The sequence below is a fragment of the Lineus longissimus genome, chromosome 14 (genome assembly GCF_910592395.1).
Source record: "Lineus longissimus chromosome 14, tnLinLong1.2, whole genome shotgun sequence".
Taxonomy (NCBI): Eukaryota; Metazoa; Nemertea; class Pilidiophora; order Heteronemertea; family Lineidae; genus Lineus; species Lineus longissimus.
The window spans coordinates 2179465-2194692 of record NC_088321.1 but is presented as its reverse complement, the minus strand read 5'-3'; the positions used below and the strand labels follow the sequence as shown (position 1 = coordinate 2194692).

The 15228-nt window shown below is 40.8% G+C and overlaps 1 protein-coding gene across 5 annotated transcripts in view; it reads left to right on the top strand.

Annotated features, from left to right (window-relative positions):
• The window catches only part of LOC135498619 (ras-related protein Rab-27A-like), a 33060-nt gene extending 18668 nt beyond the window's left edge, over positions 1–14392 (top strand). For 4 of the 5 annotated variants that reach the window (XM_064788974.1, XM_064788972.1, XM_064788971.1 and 1 more), the window contains 5 exons: positions 574–666; positions 1428–1534; positions 3856–3941; positions 4468–4695; positions 5338–14392. In XM_064788974.1, the coding sequence (XP_064645044.1) occupies positions 582–666; positions 1428–1534; positions 3856–3941; positions 4468–4695; positions 5338–5530 (699 nt within the window). In that variant the 5' untranslated portion in view covers positions 574–581 and the 3' untranslated portion in view covers positions 5531–14392. The remainder of the gene's footprint in view (positions 1–573; positions 667–1427; positions 1535–3855; positions 3942–4467; positions 4696–5337) is intronic. The other variant, XR_010449115.1, reaches the window with a different exon arrangement.
• Positions 14393–15228: the final 836 nt, after the last annotated feature.

Sequence of the window (15228 nt, the reverse complement as noted above, 5' to 3'; positions counted from 1 at the left end):
ACCCATTGACATGACCATTCATTAAAAAGCTCTCGATGAGCTCTTTGTGATGGTACCATTTGTGTATCAATTGAATTTTTGTAAATTATGTAGTTTTCTGAGATTTTCCCAAAATAATTATTTATTGTTAAAAACTTGTAATTTAAAAACCCATTGACATGACCATTAATTGAAAAGCACTCGATGAGCACTTTCTAATGGTACCATTTGTGAATAAATTTGATTTTATGTAAAAAAAAATTTCTGAGATTTTCCCATAACAATGATTGTTTAAAACTTGTAATTAAAAAAACCCATTGACATGACCATTCATTGAAAAGCTCTCGATGAGCTCTATGTGATGGTACCATTTGTGTATCGATCTGATTTTAGGCAAATTTTCAATTTTTCTGAGATTTTTCAAAAATAATTACTTATTGTTAAAAACTTTTAATATAAAAACCCATTGACATGACGATTCATTGAAAAGCACTCGATGAGCTCTTTCTAATGGTACCATTCCTGTATCGATACGCAAATTATAAAAAAATTTGAAAATTTCCCAAAATGATATTTTATTGTTTGTCGTTTCAGATCTCGAAATGGGTGATTCAACCAACACGAATATGAACAACACACATTCATCGCAATCAGAGTACGATTATTTAATCAAATTCCTCGCTTTAGGTACGTATTTCGTCAACAAATGATTCGGAGTTTGTCGGGTGGAAATACCTTATTAGAGAAATACAGTAGAACCTCTCTATTAAGGACACCGACGGGACTGACAACTGCTGTCCTTAGTAGAGAGGTGTCCTGATTAGTGATGTAAAATTGACTGGAAACCACCAATTCGGTACCAGACATAGTGTCCTTAATAGAGAGGTTGTCCTTAATAGAGAGGTATCTGCTAAGGGAGGTTCCACTGTACTGACCTATGCTGTCCTTCATGGAGAGGTGTCCTGATTAGAGAGGTCAAATCCAATGGAAACGACCAATTTGGGACCAAACCTAGTGTCCTTAATACAAAGGTTGTCCCTAAAAGAGAGGTGTCCGCTAAGGGAGGTTCCACTGTACTGACCTATGCTGTCCTTAATAGAGAGGTGTCCTGATTAGAGAGGTCAAAACGAATGGAAACGACCAATTTGGGACCGAAACTAGTGTCCTTTATACAAAAGTTGTCGTTAATAGAGAGGTGTCCGCTAAGGGAGGTTCCAATGTGTATAGAGAAAACACCGCAAAAATATAAAAATGTTAGTGTATTTTGAGGAGAACTAATCTGCCATCTGCATGACCTTGTCATAGTTTTCATGTGCTGGTGACGCGGATTAATTTGTCAATAAGGTGACGACGAATGGACAATGGAGTCGGAGGGACTATGTCCGAAATCTCATTCCTCAGTTGCCCCTGTGAGGTAAGATTGATTTAATATTTGTCTTTTTTTCCAGGTGACTCTGGTGTGGGGAAGACCAGCTTCCTCTATCAATACACCGACGCCACATTCAACAATAAGTTTATATCAACTGTAGGGATCGACTTTAGAGAAAAACGAATAGTAAGTACAGTATAGAACCTCTCTATTAAGGACACCCTCGGGACTGACCTATGCTGTCTTTAATAGAGAGGTGTCCTGATTAGAGAGGTCAAATTGAATGGAAACAACAAATTTTGGACCAAGACAAGTGTCCTTAATAGAGAGGTTGTCCTTAATAGAGAGGTGTCCGCTGAGGGGTTCCACTGCAGAGTAGGATCTCTCTCTATTAAGGACACCATTGGGACTGACAAGTGCTGTCCTTAATAGAGAGGTGTCCTGATTAGAGAGGGAACATTGAATAGAAACAACCAATTAGGGACCAAAACCAGTGTCCTTAATGGAGAGGTTGTCCTTAATAGAGAGGTATCCTGATTAGAGATCAAATTGAATGGAAACGACCAATTTGGGACCAAAACTAGTGTCCTTAATAGAGAGGTTGTCCTTAATAGAGAGGTGTCCGCTAAGGGGGTTCCACTGCAGAGTAGGATCTCCCTCTATTAAAGACACCATTGGGACTGACAAGTGCTGTCCTTAATAGAGAGGTGTCCTGACTAGAGAGGTCACATTGAATGGAAACAACCAATTTGGGACCAAAACTAGTGGCCTTAATAGAGAGGTATCCTGATTAGAGAGGTCAAATTGAATGGAAACAACCAATTTGGGACCAAAACTAGTGTCCTTAATAGAAAGGTTGTCCTTAATAGAGAGGTGTCCGCTAAGGGAGTTTCCACTGTAATATCTGTCAGAGAACAGGAGATCATGGTTTTGATTGCAGACCACTTTGCCTAGCGACAGATAACTTGACCTGGGTCAGTTATCTTATGCTAACAGTGCGGTAAAAGGGTCGTTAGGTCAACAACACATCGAACATATTTTTGAGAGGTAATAGTCGTACTTCCACCTTTCAAATCCCCGTGTCTTTTGCGCTTACACCTATGAATTGCCGTGTCTAAATAGACCCGTGTGTCAAAGCCCCGTGTCTATTAGCCCCATCGAGCTCGATGGGGCTAATCGGGGGCTAATTTAGATGATAATAATATCTAATACTTATATTGGGCTTATAGCTGGCTAAAACAGTGAATTACTGACTGGTTGACATCACTCCCGCAGTATATTAATGTACATTGGAAAGGCGAATTTCATACCTTTTCCTCTTACTCAATGCTCAATTTGATGGCAGGAATCGACAGATCTCCATCTGAACTTTCTGTGCGTATTTGAATTTTCAAAATTGAACCAAAAATAAGCATTTTTGAGGCCTTTTTGAGCAGGTAAGTACTGATGAAAGGACAAGATTTTTTACAAAATGAGATTATGATGAAAAGAATTAACTCTTTCACTGCTAATAACGTTTTAAAACGTTATTGAAAATAGGTCGCTAAATTGCCAATAACGTTTCAGAACGTTATCTCAGTGTTTCCATCTACTCATCAAAAAGTAAACCAAACTATTGATTCTACGTTGATTTAAACCTCCCGCCATGTCTTCGGAAGTGTTCTCGGAAGGATTCGGCTCAATCTCGTCCCCAGGAAGTGGGTATTTCGAGTCGGGTGAATTGGTGAAGATAGACCAATTAGAGGAGCCTCATAGCCTAGTGGTTAACACTGCTGGCTACCACGCAATAGGGCCCGGGTTCGATCCCGGGGAGAACCCAGGATTGTATTTCTGGATGAACCGGCATGGCTTTCAAGGAACTAAAATTCCTGGCTCTTCACAACAAGTTTGAGGCTCTGAGTCGAGGAGCTTCAAAGCCTAGTGGTTTACACTGCTGGCCACCACGCAATAGGGCCCGGGTTCGATCCCGAGGAGAACCCAGGATTGTATTTCTGGATGAACCGGCGTGGCTTTCAAGGAACTCAAATTCCTGGCTCTTCACAACACGTACACTAACGTATGAAATACTCGAGGGTCTGTCGGATGAGACTAAAAGCCGTGGTCCCTTGTACCTTAGTGTCTATGCCAGGGCAAGTAAAAGATCCTACATAGGTGGACAGTAGCCTATAGTGGACTCCATACCTCCGGCAAAAATCCAATAGGGTTACGACGCCGGTAAGGATATGATGATATGAGATCAATTTGCATGATCAGCCTGATTCTGATGGTGATAATGACCAGGCAGTTGGGGGTAATGATATAAGTAGTAGTGACAATGACTCAGGTGATGGTGGGCAGGGGGCGCAGCCTGCTGCAGGTGGGAATCAAGCTGCACGTGGCCGAGGGCGTGGTCGAGGGCGCCAAAGAGGGCCCCCAGCTCCTGCTACAAAAATGCTGGCAAGATGGGGAAACAACTTTAAATTAGGGCTGGCAGTGAAAGAGTTAAAAACTTTTCGTACACTTTTCAGGTTCACCGAGCGCCAGCAGTAGATGGGTCGGTGGGCAGAAGTCAAAGGATTCATTTACAGTTGTGGGACACGGCGGGGCAGGAAAGGTAGGTCTCAGGAGGATGCATTTAAAGGACCGTTAGGGGCTGTAGCAAAATTCAAGTGAAGCCAAGATGGAAAAGAAACGAAAAAATTTCATTTAGGGGGTCAGGGGTCATTATATTTTTTTTGGTTTTTTTCCACAGAACCTGTCCAGCTACACGCACACACACATTAGCAACCGTGAAAACCGGACCTTGGTTCCTGATGAGTTAATAATTAACGAAACCGTACTAGTCTCGGGAGAATTCCGCCACAAAATACACTGCGGACTTCCCCACCCGACCACATTTTGGCGGGACCTACCCGCTGATGACGTCATTTGATCGCCAATGACGTCACAGTGCGTACGAGCCTTCAGCCGTCACGTGACGTCACGCACTCCAACAATAATTGCGGAAGACGCCCCACTTGACTCTGCGTCATCCTACGGTCAAACCTAGTCGCAGCAAGTCGATTTCAGTCCTTTGCCTCGTTCAAATTCCAAAACCATACAGTAGCAAAAGGGTTAACAGGATTGTTCGTTTATTCCAGGTTCCGGAGTTTAACCACCGCGTTCTTCCGTGATGCAATGGGATTCCTCCTGCTGTTCGATCTGACGAATGAGTTGTCGTTCACGAATACGCGAAACTGGATCTCTCAGCTTCAGCTGCACGCCTACTGTGATAATCCCGATATCGTGTTGTGCGGGAATAAGGCAGATTTGGAGGATCAGAGACAGGTGTCCGAGGAACGGGCCAAAGAGTTGGCTGAAAAATATGGGTAGGTATATTTATTCGGGGCAGAATTCAACTTAATCTAAAGCGAGATCATCAAAAACTATTTTTCAAGAGCTTACTAATGGATGCCAATAGGTTTAGAAGTCATATTAAAAGAAGTTACAGTGGAACCTCCCTTATGGGACACCTCTCTATTAAGGACAACCGCTCTATTAAGGACACTAGTTTTGGTCCTAAATTGGTCGTTTCCATTCAAATTGACCTCTCTAATCAGGACACCTCTCTATTAAAGACACTAGTTTTGGTCCTAAATTGGTCGTTTCCATTCAATTTGACCTCTCTAATCAGGACACCTCTCTATTAAGGACAGCATTTGTCAGTCCCGAGGGTGTCCTTTATACAGAGGTTCTACTGTATTTTGAGTTCAAAGCCTTTTCAGGTTGAAATTACAAACGCGTAACCACTGGCTCAGATATAATTCCACCATACTTTGAAACTTTTTTTTTTTTTTTCCTCCTCCTAGGCTCCCATACTTTGAAACTTGGTTTTGAAACATATTTTGTTTTCCTCCTTCTAGACTCCCATACTTTGAAACTTGGTTTTGAAACATATTTTGTTTTCCTCCTTCTAGGCTCCCATACTTTGAAACTTGGTTTTGAAACATATTTTGTTTTCCTCCTTCTAGGCTCCCATACTTTGAAACGAGCGCCGCCACAGGACAAAACGTTACCAAGGCGATGGAGTGTCTGTTGGAACACGTCATGCTACGTATGGAGCGCTGCATCGACAAGTCTCAGCTTCCCGGCGTACGACAAAACCAGAGACTAACGTCCTCGGACGCTGACGCCGCAGGGAAGGATAATAAATGTGCTTGCTAGTCAGTTTGGTTGCTATGGCGATGCAGCTGTTTGGTTGCTGTGGCGATGCAGCTGTTTGGTTGCTATGGCGATGCAGCTGTTTGGTTGCTATGGCAATACAGCTGTTTGAAAACAATGTGATGTTGCTATTGGTTACCAATGCTTTGTTGCTATGGCAATATTGCTGTTACTAGGACATGTGATGTTGCCAAAGCGATGCAGCTGTTAATAACAAATGTGTTGTTGCTATGGCGATGCAGCTATTTGTAAACTGTGTGAAATTGGTTTACCAAAACAGCTATTAATAAAAAAATGTGATGTTGTAAAAAATGACCCCCAAACTTCAGACCCCAATGTGATAGGAACTTGTAATCGGTGACTCATATGGACAGATGTTTTGCTGAAATGGAAGAAGTGTTGCTATGGTGATGCAGCTATTTCAGTTGTGATACAGTTGTTGCTAACTATACTATGTTACCGTGGCAACGTAGCTGTTGCTAAGGTGATGCAGCTGTTTCAGTTGTGATACAGCTATTGCTAACTGTACTATGTTACCATGGCATTATATCTGTTGCCAAGGTGATGCAGCTGTTTCAGTTGTGATACAGCTAACTATACTATGTTACCATGGCAACGTAGCCGTTGCTAAGGTGATGCAGCTGTTGTCGTTGTGATACAGCTGTTGCTAACTGCACTATGTTACCATAGCATTATATCTGTTGCCAAGGTGATGTAGCTGTTTCAGTTGTGATACAGCTGTTTCTAACTATACTATGTTACCGTGACAACGTAGCTGTTGCTAAGGTGATGCACGTATTGCCATTGTTATACAGCTGTTGCTAACTAGATCCATGTTAGCATGGTGATTACAGCTTTAGAAAACTGGACCCCCCCATTATGTGATAATGAGTTCCATGATTGGCTGTGTGAAAACGGACATTTTAAAAGTTGTGCTGCGTTCGTTGTTAAAACTTTTCGAGTATTGTTCACCTTGGGAGAGTCCCGATTAACATCAACATTATTTATGACATCTTGTCTATCCATACTTGGTCTTCCAAAGACGTAACTATTTTAAGGTATTAGTCTGTCCTGCTCTATGTTAGGGACTGAAAGCCTCTTTAGAAAAATTTTGTGTCACTTCTCGTAGTTGTAAATGAGGCCAATTGTAAGAGTGAAGTTAGGCCTATGCTAAAATTACTTTCGTGTATTTACTAGTCCGTTTAAACCAAGTCGTGTACTCTTGTAAATATGACCTCTGCTGACCTCATACTACAAATGAGAGATTTTTGTCGCATGCAATATTCATTGCAGGTTGCTGGAACATAAATCTTACGTTATTAAGGACTTTCATATCGATAAAGAAACTTTTCTCTGCTGACCCTAAAACTGTAATTCTGATACAACTTTATAAGATCAACTTGAAAATCAGTTCGCCAACAAACTGAGAATTACTTGTATTCAAGGTAGGCACTCCAACTTACCGAGTGGCCTGCTCTGTGGAGAGCCTGGGAATATGTGAACACTCAAATATGTCAAAGACAGTTGTTATCCGACGTTTAAAAAAGGTCAGATTCCTCCTTTCCTGGGGGAGGCAGCTCGGCAAGTTGGAACGCGTGCCTGATTCTCAGCATGTTGGCGGTCCTCCTGAACAATGTCAACCAACTTCCACCAGGTTAAAGTCAGGTTTCAAGTCATCAAAATGAAATTTAGTTCTTATTAACGAATAAAGTGGACCATTTAACACATTTTCTGAAAATTTCCTGACATTTTGGTGTTGGATAATGGAGTTATCTGAAATCATAACCTGAAAATGGATAACATGAAAATTTCCTGACATTTTGGTGTTAGATAATGGAGTTGTTGTCTGAAATCATAACCTGAAAATGGATAACCTGAAAATTTCCTGACATTTTGGTGTTAGATAATGGAGTTGTGGTCTGAAATCATAACCTGAAAATGGATAACCTGAAAATTTCCTGACATTTTGGTGTTCGATAATGGAGTTGTTGTCTGAAATCATAACCTGAAAATGGATAACCTGAAAATTTCCTGACATTTTGGTGTTAGATAATGGAGTTGTTGTCTGAAATCATAACCTGAAAATGGATAACCTGAAAATTTCCTGACATTTTGGTGTTCGATAATGGAGTTGTTGTCTGAAATCACAAACGTCAAGTTAGTTGGGAGACCTCTCATTTCTTCCAAGTCGAATCCAAGATGGCCGCCGGCTGCAATGATGGCCGCCGGCTGCAATGATGGACGCTTGTTCATTTTACGACAACTCTCTCATCTTGTGGGGTCGAGCAAGATGGGAAACTTCACATCCACATTGAATATCTGGGAATGATAGTTTGGGGCCTTGTCGTAATATATAAAGTACACACAACAAGATGATTCTGTAAGACATAATTATAAGGAAAGTGGATGACGATTGGTCGAAAGGTTAAGTGGTCTGATTGACGCTGTGATTGATAGGTCATGATAGGCCTGACGCTAGCTGCAAGGTTGGTGAATGCAATACATCTTAGGCCGAAGTTACATAGACCTCATTCGTTCATTTCCCAGGACTCATTTTCCCCTTTTGCTTCCGTTCCCCTGTAAAAGCACGGCCTTGTGGTGTGCATTCACCGAGGAATGAAAGAAAAAACCCGGAAAGTGACTCGTGGTAAATGAACGAATGAGGCCTATGTAACTTCGGCCTTACAAACACGCACACACGTCATGAAATATTTAGGAAACGTGGAAAATTTGCAAATTCATTTATGACCATTAGATTTTGTTTTGATGACTTTGAACTTGATTTTAAAGCTAACTGGAACCGCCGAGCGATTTATTCAACTTTTCGACTTTCACCGCCCGAGAAAGTCGAGTTCAGATTTGTAGCTCCGCCCCCAGTGCCCGAGCATGCGCAGTTCAATTTGTTATTATTGAGAATCATGTGAGAATCACGTGAGTCATGCGATCTTTCATTCATGAATTTTCGTAGTAAATTCCATAGTAGTGACGTCACTGAATGATTGACAGCTAGGCGCCATGTTTCATTCATGCCTCGTTCTGATCACCCGATACGCGGGAAATGAAAACGAGGTCATACGAACTGGCTTGGCGGTTCCAGTTCGCTTTAAACCTGAAGACGCCATTTTGGATCACCCTTTATGGTACCAGAATATATCCAACCCACCCAATTTTTGCTGTATATATAATTGGTGCTTTGACCAATTTAAATATGTTCAATCCATTCCATATATATATATTTTCAAAACTTTGGCATCTGTTATCCTGTAAAAGTATTTTCTACAATTTCCTTATGATCTGATCTCTGATTGTTGTAAACTATTGTTAACCCCTAAATGTTCACTTCGGGTTACACACTGTAGTCTATTACACGCTGTAATCTATTACACGCTGTAATTGAATAGAAACAAGCAACTTGGGACCAAAACTAGTGTCTTTAATAGAGAGGTTGTCCTTAATAGAGTGGTTGTCCTTAATAGAGAGGTGTCCGCAAAGGGAGGTTCCAGTGTAATTATTCTTCCAACGTGTGGATTGGGCGGATGTGGGGGATGGTAAATTCGCTCAGTAACGTGATATTCTCTAGTCAAAAAAATACATACATCTGTATCTTAAAGGAGGAGTGTCTTTAGTGAATGAACTAAGACAGTCTTCCTTTAAAAACAAATAAGATGTAATTAGTTGCTTCGACTTGAAATTAGTGTAGATTGTTCTTCTTTGTTTTAGTGTGTATCACTTTGGTATCTGATTGCACCAGTTATGGCCCAGTCGATATGTTAATTAACTCGTGTTTCTCTCCTGTTCCTTGAAAAATTGTAATTGAATTTGAAATTGCGTCAACACGTCCTGGATATGAATTTCAACATTGCCAGTGTGAAGACAGATATAGAATATATGCATGCCAGGTTTTAGCAAATTTGGATGCATAATGATTTCACATACAGTCCAAATCACAATTGTCATCCCTAAATTTTGCACCATTAGTAATCATTGACGCCCTACCCAGGGCATAGGTCGCACGTAAGTCAGCGTAGGTCGCATGTAAGTCGGCGTAGGTCGCGTGTAAGTCGGTGTAGGTCGCGTGCAAGTCGGCATAGGTCGTGTGTAAGTCAGCGTAGGTCGCATGTAAGTCGGTGTAGGTCGCATGCAAGTCGGCATAGGTCGTGTGTAAGTCAGCGTAGGTCGCGTGCAAGTCGGCGTAGGTCGCGTGTAAGTCGGCGTAGGTCGTGTGTAAGTCAGCGTAGGTCGCGTGTAAGTCGGCGTAGGTCGCGTGTAAGTCAGCGTAGGTCGCGCATAACTTACACATAACATAGAGAGATAAGCACGTCATTAGCACGTAACTACCACGTACATTGCACATCATAGTTCTGTCAGCTTGGTTGTGACGCACTCCAGAGACGCGCAATTGACAAAGCGATCCAATAAAGTGTATTTTCTCTTCTATTTTTCTACTATTGATGGTTTATATTTTATTAAGATTCACCTTGTTACATCTGGTAAAAGGCCTACGTCGTTTGTCAGAAATTTTGAATTTGTAATTGAATTGAAGATGTCCAACTGCGGAAATACATACAGAATATAAATTTCAACATTGCCATTGTGTCGACTGATATACAAATACTATGAATACCAAGTTTCAACAAATTTGAATGCGCAATAACTGCACTACGGCATTGTGTATTAGTGGATTTCTATTTAACTGGACCACAAGTAATTACGAACGGCATACCTTTAATGATAACTCTTCGTATGAATTGACGTGATGATTTTAGATTCCTCAATATCGTAGAACAAGAAATTTTGGCGGCATAAAGATGACAAATGCAATACCAAACAATGGAAATATTCACGGCAGTATATATATTTGTGAGTCAAAAATATTTTTCCTTAAACTCTTAAATCCCAAAACTTGAAAATCCCGGGATCCCAGTGTGGCCACGTGGTTGCGAAATTGGGTCTGACTTTCACGATGTATAGCCTACACCTTCCAGAAATGAGGCGCTGAGTGTCCGAAATAGTGATGTCATAAGGGGAAACTAGGCCTTATGGTGGAGGGACAAAGGAGATAGTCATGGTTGACCAACACACTTGAATGCCTTTAATGACGGACAAGGGGAAAAAAGTTAGTTCCAATGCAAGCCACCAATTTCGGGAAGCATGTATAGCGCCTGCATACAACCGCCAAAGTCCGGTACCGAGGCGCCATCTACCCAGGCAAGCTCTAACTGACCCTACTCTACATCAAACACGCTGAAACAAGCAATAAACTAGCGTCCCAGCTCAAGGGAATAAAAATATCACAGAGACTGACCTGTCGGTCGTTGGGAAAAAACGTGATTTCAAAATGACCGACTGGTCGGTCAACGGGATTCAAGAGGTTAAGATCAATGTGGGCGATTTTGTAATTAGGTCCTGTGGTGTAGATGTCTATATTGTAATTGTTTACTAAAAGCCAGTGTCAACAGGTCTCATTGCAACGAGTGATTAAGCCTTGAGCACACAAACATGGGCATTAATTAGAATAACACACATATATTGGCATTTATTAATTAGGTAAAAGTAATTTAAGCTGTGTGAAATTGGGTGTGTTAGGCATAATTATGATATGTGCTACTTGCTGAGGTTTTATACACAATCCCGTAATCACCACTCTGTATACCGTTATTAAGACAAAGTGAATTAGACAATGGTCATTTTAGACAATGGTCATTTTAGACAATGGTCATTTTAGACAATGGTCATTTTAGACAATGGTAATCTAGACGATGGTCATTTTAGACAATGGTAAATTAGACCAATCAATCAATCAATAAATGTTGACATTTGTAGAGCGCTCCAGTTACTCAGCAAGTGGGTATTCTGGAGCGCTTTTTCCCCAGAGGCAACTGCCAAATGGTGGGCCTTCAGGAGGGACTTGAAAGTCCGGAGGGAATCAATGTTACGGAGCTTTTGTGGCAGCTGGTTCCACAGTTTTGGAGCAGCTACTGCAAAGGAACGACCACCAAGAGTCTGGCACTTGAACCGAGGAACCTCAAGGAACATTGCAGATCCTGATCTGAGGCTTTGGCAATCGATCCTTCTTAACTGAATCATGGATCTGAGATATCCTGGAGCCTCCACAGTCCAGCACTAGAACACCTAGAGCAGAATCTTGTACTGGCTCCTGAGCTTGACTGGTAGTCAGTGCAGGTGAACCAGCAAAGGGAAAATATGGTCGAACTTAGACAATGGTAAACTAGACACAAGGATAGGTTAATTAGACAACGGTAAACTAGACACAAGGATAGGTTAATTAGACAACGGTAAACTAGACACAAGGATAGGTTAATTAGACAACGGTAAACTAGACACAAGGATAGGTTAATTAGACAACGGTAAACTAGACACAAGGATAGGTTAATTAGACAACGGTAAACTAGACACAAGGATAGGTTAATTAGACAACGGTAAACTAGACACAAGTATAGGTTAATCAGACAATGGTAAACTAGACACAAGGATAGGTAAATTAGACAACGGTAAACTAGACACAAGGATAGGTAAATTAGACAACGGTAAACTAGACTCGAGGATAGGTTAATTAGACAATGGTAAACTAGACACAAGGATAGGTAAATTAGACAATGGTAAACTAGACACAAGGATAGGTTAATTAGACAATGGTAAGCTAGACACAAGGATAGGTTAATTTGACAACAGTAAACTAGACACAAGGACAGGTAAATTAGACAATGGTAAACTAGACACAAGGATAGGTAAATCAGACAATGGTAAACTAGACACAAGGATAGGTTAATTAGACAATGGTAAACTAGACTCAAGGATAGGTTAATTAGACAATGGTAAACTAGACTCAAGGATATGTTAATTAGACAATAGTAAACTAGACTCAAGGATATGTTAATTAGACAATAGTAAACTAGACTCAAGGATAGGTAAATTAGACAATGGAGGTACTATCTTAGTGTAGTACATCCGATTAGGAATGTATTCTTTTTGGGAGTTGGCATGATCTTAGGCCTATCCATGAGGCATTCCCATGGCCTGCGGGTCAAGTCTGATGTCAAACACCGATTATCATTGTCTAATTTACTTTGTCTAAAATACTGTTGTCTAATTAACTTTTGTCTAAATAACCTGGATTCCCTCTGTATAGTCTATTAGCTTGGATCGACATCGGGCCTACTTATGCAATGCCCTTGTGGGAACATGGTAACAATGACATGGAATTCCTGCTAAAAAGCTAGACGTTTTTGCAGCAGAACATTTCCGTGAGCATGATTTACTCGTAAAATTAGCGAAAATATCCACCACGCGAAATCTTTCTTTTTTACAGTATGGTGTTTAGAATATGTGTCAAATTAACTTCATGTTTTCTCTACTTTTCTATTGCATTACTAACTTAGTTTACTATTCAGAATCAAAAGTGTATGATATTTTTTGTGACGCCTTGTAGTATTGGCCTATACCTGGTGGGTTTTCAGTGGAAGTGATTTGGCTTGCATTTAAAGGGACGACTTGGCGTGGGATTTATTGGGCCAGGATGATAATGTGCCGATTTGCCAACATGCACCGCCACAGGTATCATCATTAAATGCTGATTTAAAAAAATGATTTCCATTTGTGTAGAGGTTCGGTTTGGATTTCAGTTTGGGGATTTGTCAACTATCTTCTTAAAGGGGGACTATAGGCAGGAGCAGAGGGGCTTATTTGGCCATCTTCAGGTGACTAATATACACAGTAAGGGCCCTGGGTCATGTCAGATTCAGTGCTAAATATACAGTGGAACCTCCCTTAGCGGACACCTCTCTATTAAGGACACTAGTTTTGGTCCCAAATGTTTTGTTTCCATTCAATTTGACCTCTCTAATCAGGACACCTATTAAGGACAGAATCGAGGGTGTCCTTAATAGAGAGGTTCCACTGGATTCCTCGTACAAGCGTGAATCATTTCAACGTACTGTGAGATGTGAGAGACCCCTATTGGCGACATTGTGTAACTTTATCTTGCCAACCTAGCTGCTGCCTATATTGTCCCTTTAAGAGAACTCAAGGCCCAGCTGGAAGTCGTTTCCGTATGAAAAACCAACATATCTCATACCCGAATTGTCCCTTTAAATGAAATTTTACCTGCCTGTAATATCCAGTATATTTCTCTATTTTTCTACTATATTGCTAAATTTATAATTTGCTATTTCACTCACATGAGTTGTAAAACAAAATTTGCTACATTGTATGATAAATATTTAATTTGTATATTTTGCGATCCCCCATAATGGACTCAAGTTGTATATTTTGCGATAAACTTAAAGACAAAGTCCATTTGTAAATCTGTTTATACTGTGTCCACATCCTGATTATACTAGTTACAGGGCCGCAGTAGACACACCTGAATCCTTAAAGGCGCCGTTTGTTACATATTTGAAACTTGTAATCGAATTTGAATATTTCCAATCTGGTAAATACCCACTGGATATAAATTTTGACAATGCCATTGTGTAGACTGATATACACATACTATGAATACCAAGTTTCAGCAAATTTGCATGCACGATAACTGCACTACGGCATTGTGTATAACTGCATTTCTATTTCCCTGGACCACTAGTATTTACAAACGGCGTACCCCCTTTAATTGCTAGAGAATCTGAGCGGCGAAAGGAATTGAAAGGATTGCCTTTCAACCAACCGTCTGACAATAGATTCTGGCAAGTCGCATGTCTATTTCACTTTGTAAACAAATTCGCAAGTGGACTCAGCCTTTAAATTGTGTACATTTTCTGAGCATCATGTCATAAAAACGCCCCCTATTGTTCATAACTTGCTGATCTAAATTGTGATGACCATATGAGAAATAAAATCTATATTCATCAGCAAAATTTTGACTTGTTACAATCCATAAAACTCACGGTGTCCCATAAAAAAAATAATTTCTTTATTTGTACATGATATCACTTATGCATGGTATATTTTGGTTGTTGAATTCACAGTTAACACCTTCAGCGCCGAACCTACGTGACCCAAATACCCCCCTCTTTGAGCTGGTTATCGGAGTCTCATGGACTTGATGAAAGAACTACGCCATCGCCATCTTCAGGGCAAGGTAGGAACTGAAAAGACGAAGAGGTCTTTTTTTCAAGGTAGAGGTCTTTCCAGTTCCTACCTTGCCTTGAAGATGGCGATGGCTTAGTTCTTTCATGAAGTCATTTAAAGTTCTGAACTGCGCCATCTACAGGGCAAGGGTAGGAACTGAAAAGACCGTTTGATCTTTCCAGTTCCTTCCTTGCCCTGAAGATGGCGATGGCGTAGTTCTTTCATGAAGTCCATGAGACTCCGATAACCAGCTCAAAGAGGGGGGATCAGGGCCACGAAGATCTACGTGGTTCGGCGCTGAAGGTGTTAAGGGTCGACCATAGATAGGTAGCACCATTTTGGCTAGACCTCCAAATCCTAAAGCAATTAGCACTCTTTCCAAATGAATTGATTGCTCATTTCGAGGGCGGGAGACTGTTCTCTGGAAAACAAAGAACTGACTCCAGCCCTTGAAATGAGCATCAGGGTTTCCGCCAGGGTTATAATTTGAGGGAAACAAAAAAATGTTGTTTTTTCTAAAAAAGAATTTTTTTTCTAAACTTTTTTCTTAAAAAGGGTATATGACCCCTCCTGAGACGTTTTTTGGTCCTAAAACCGCTACAAATGGCTCCCAA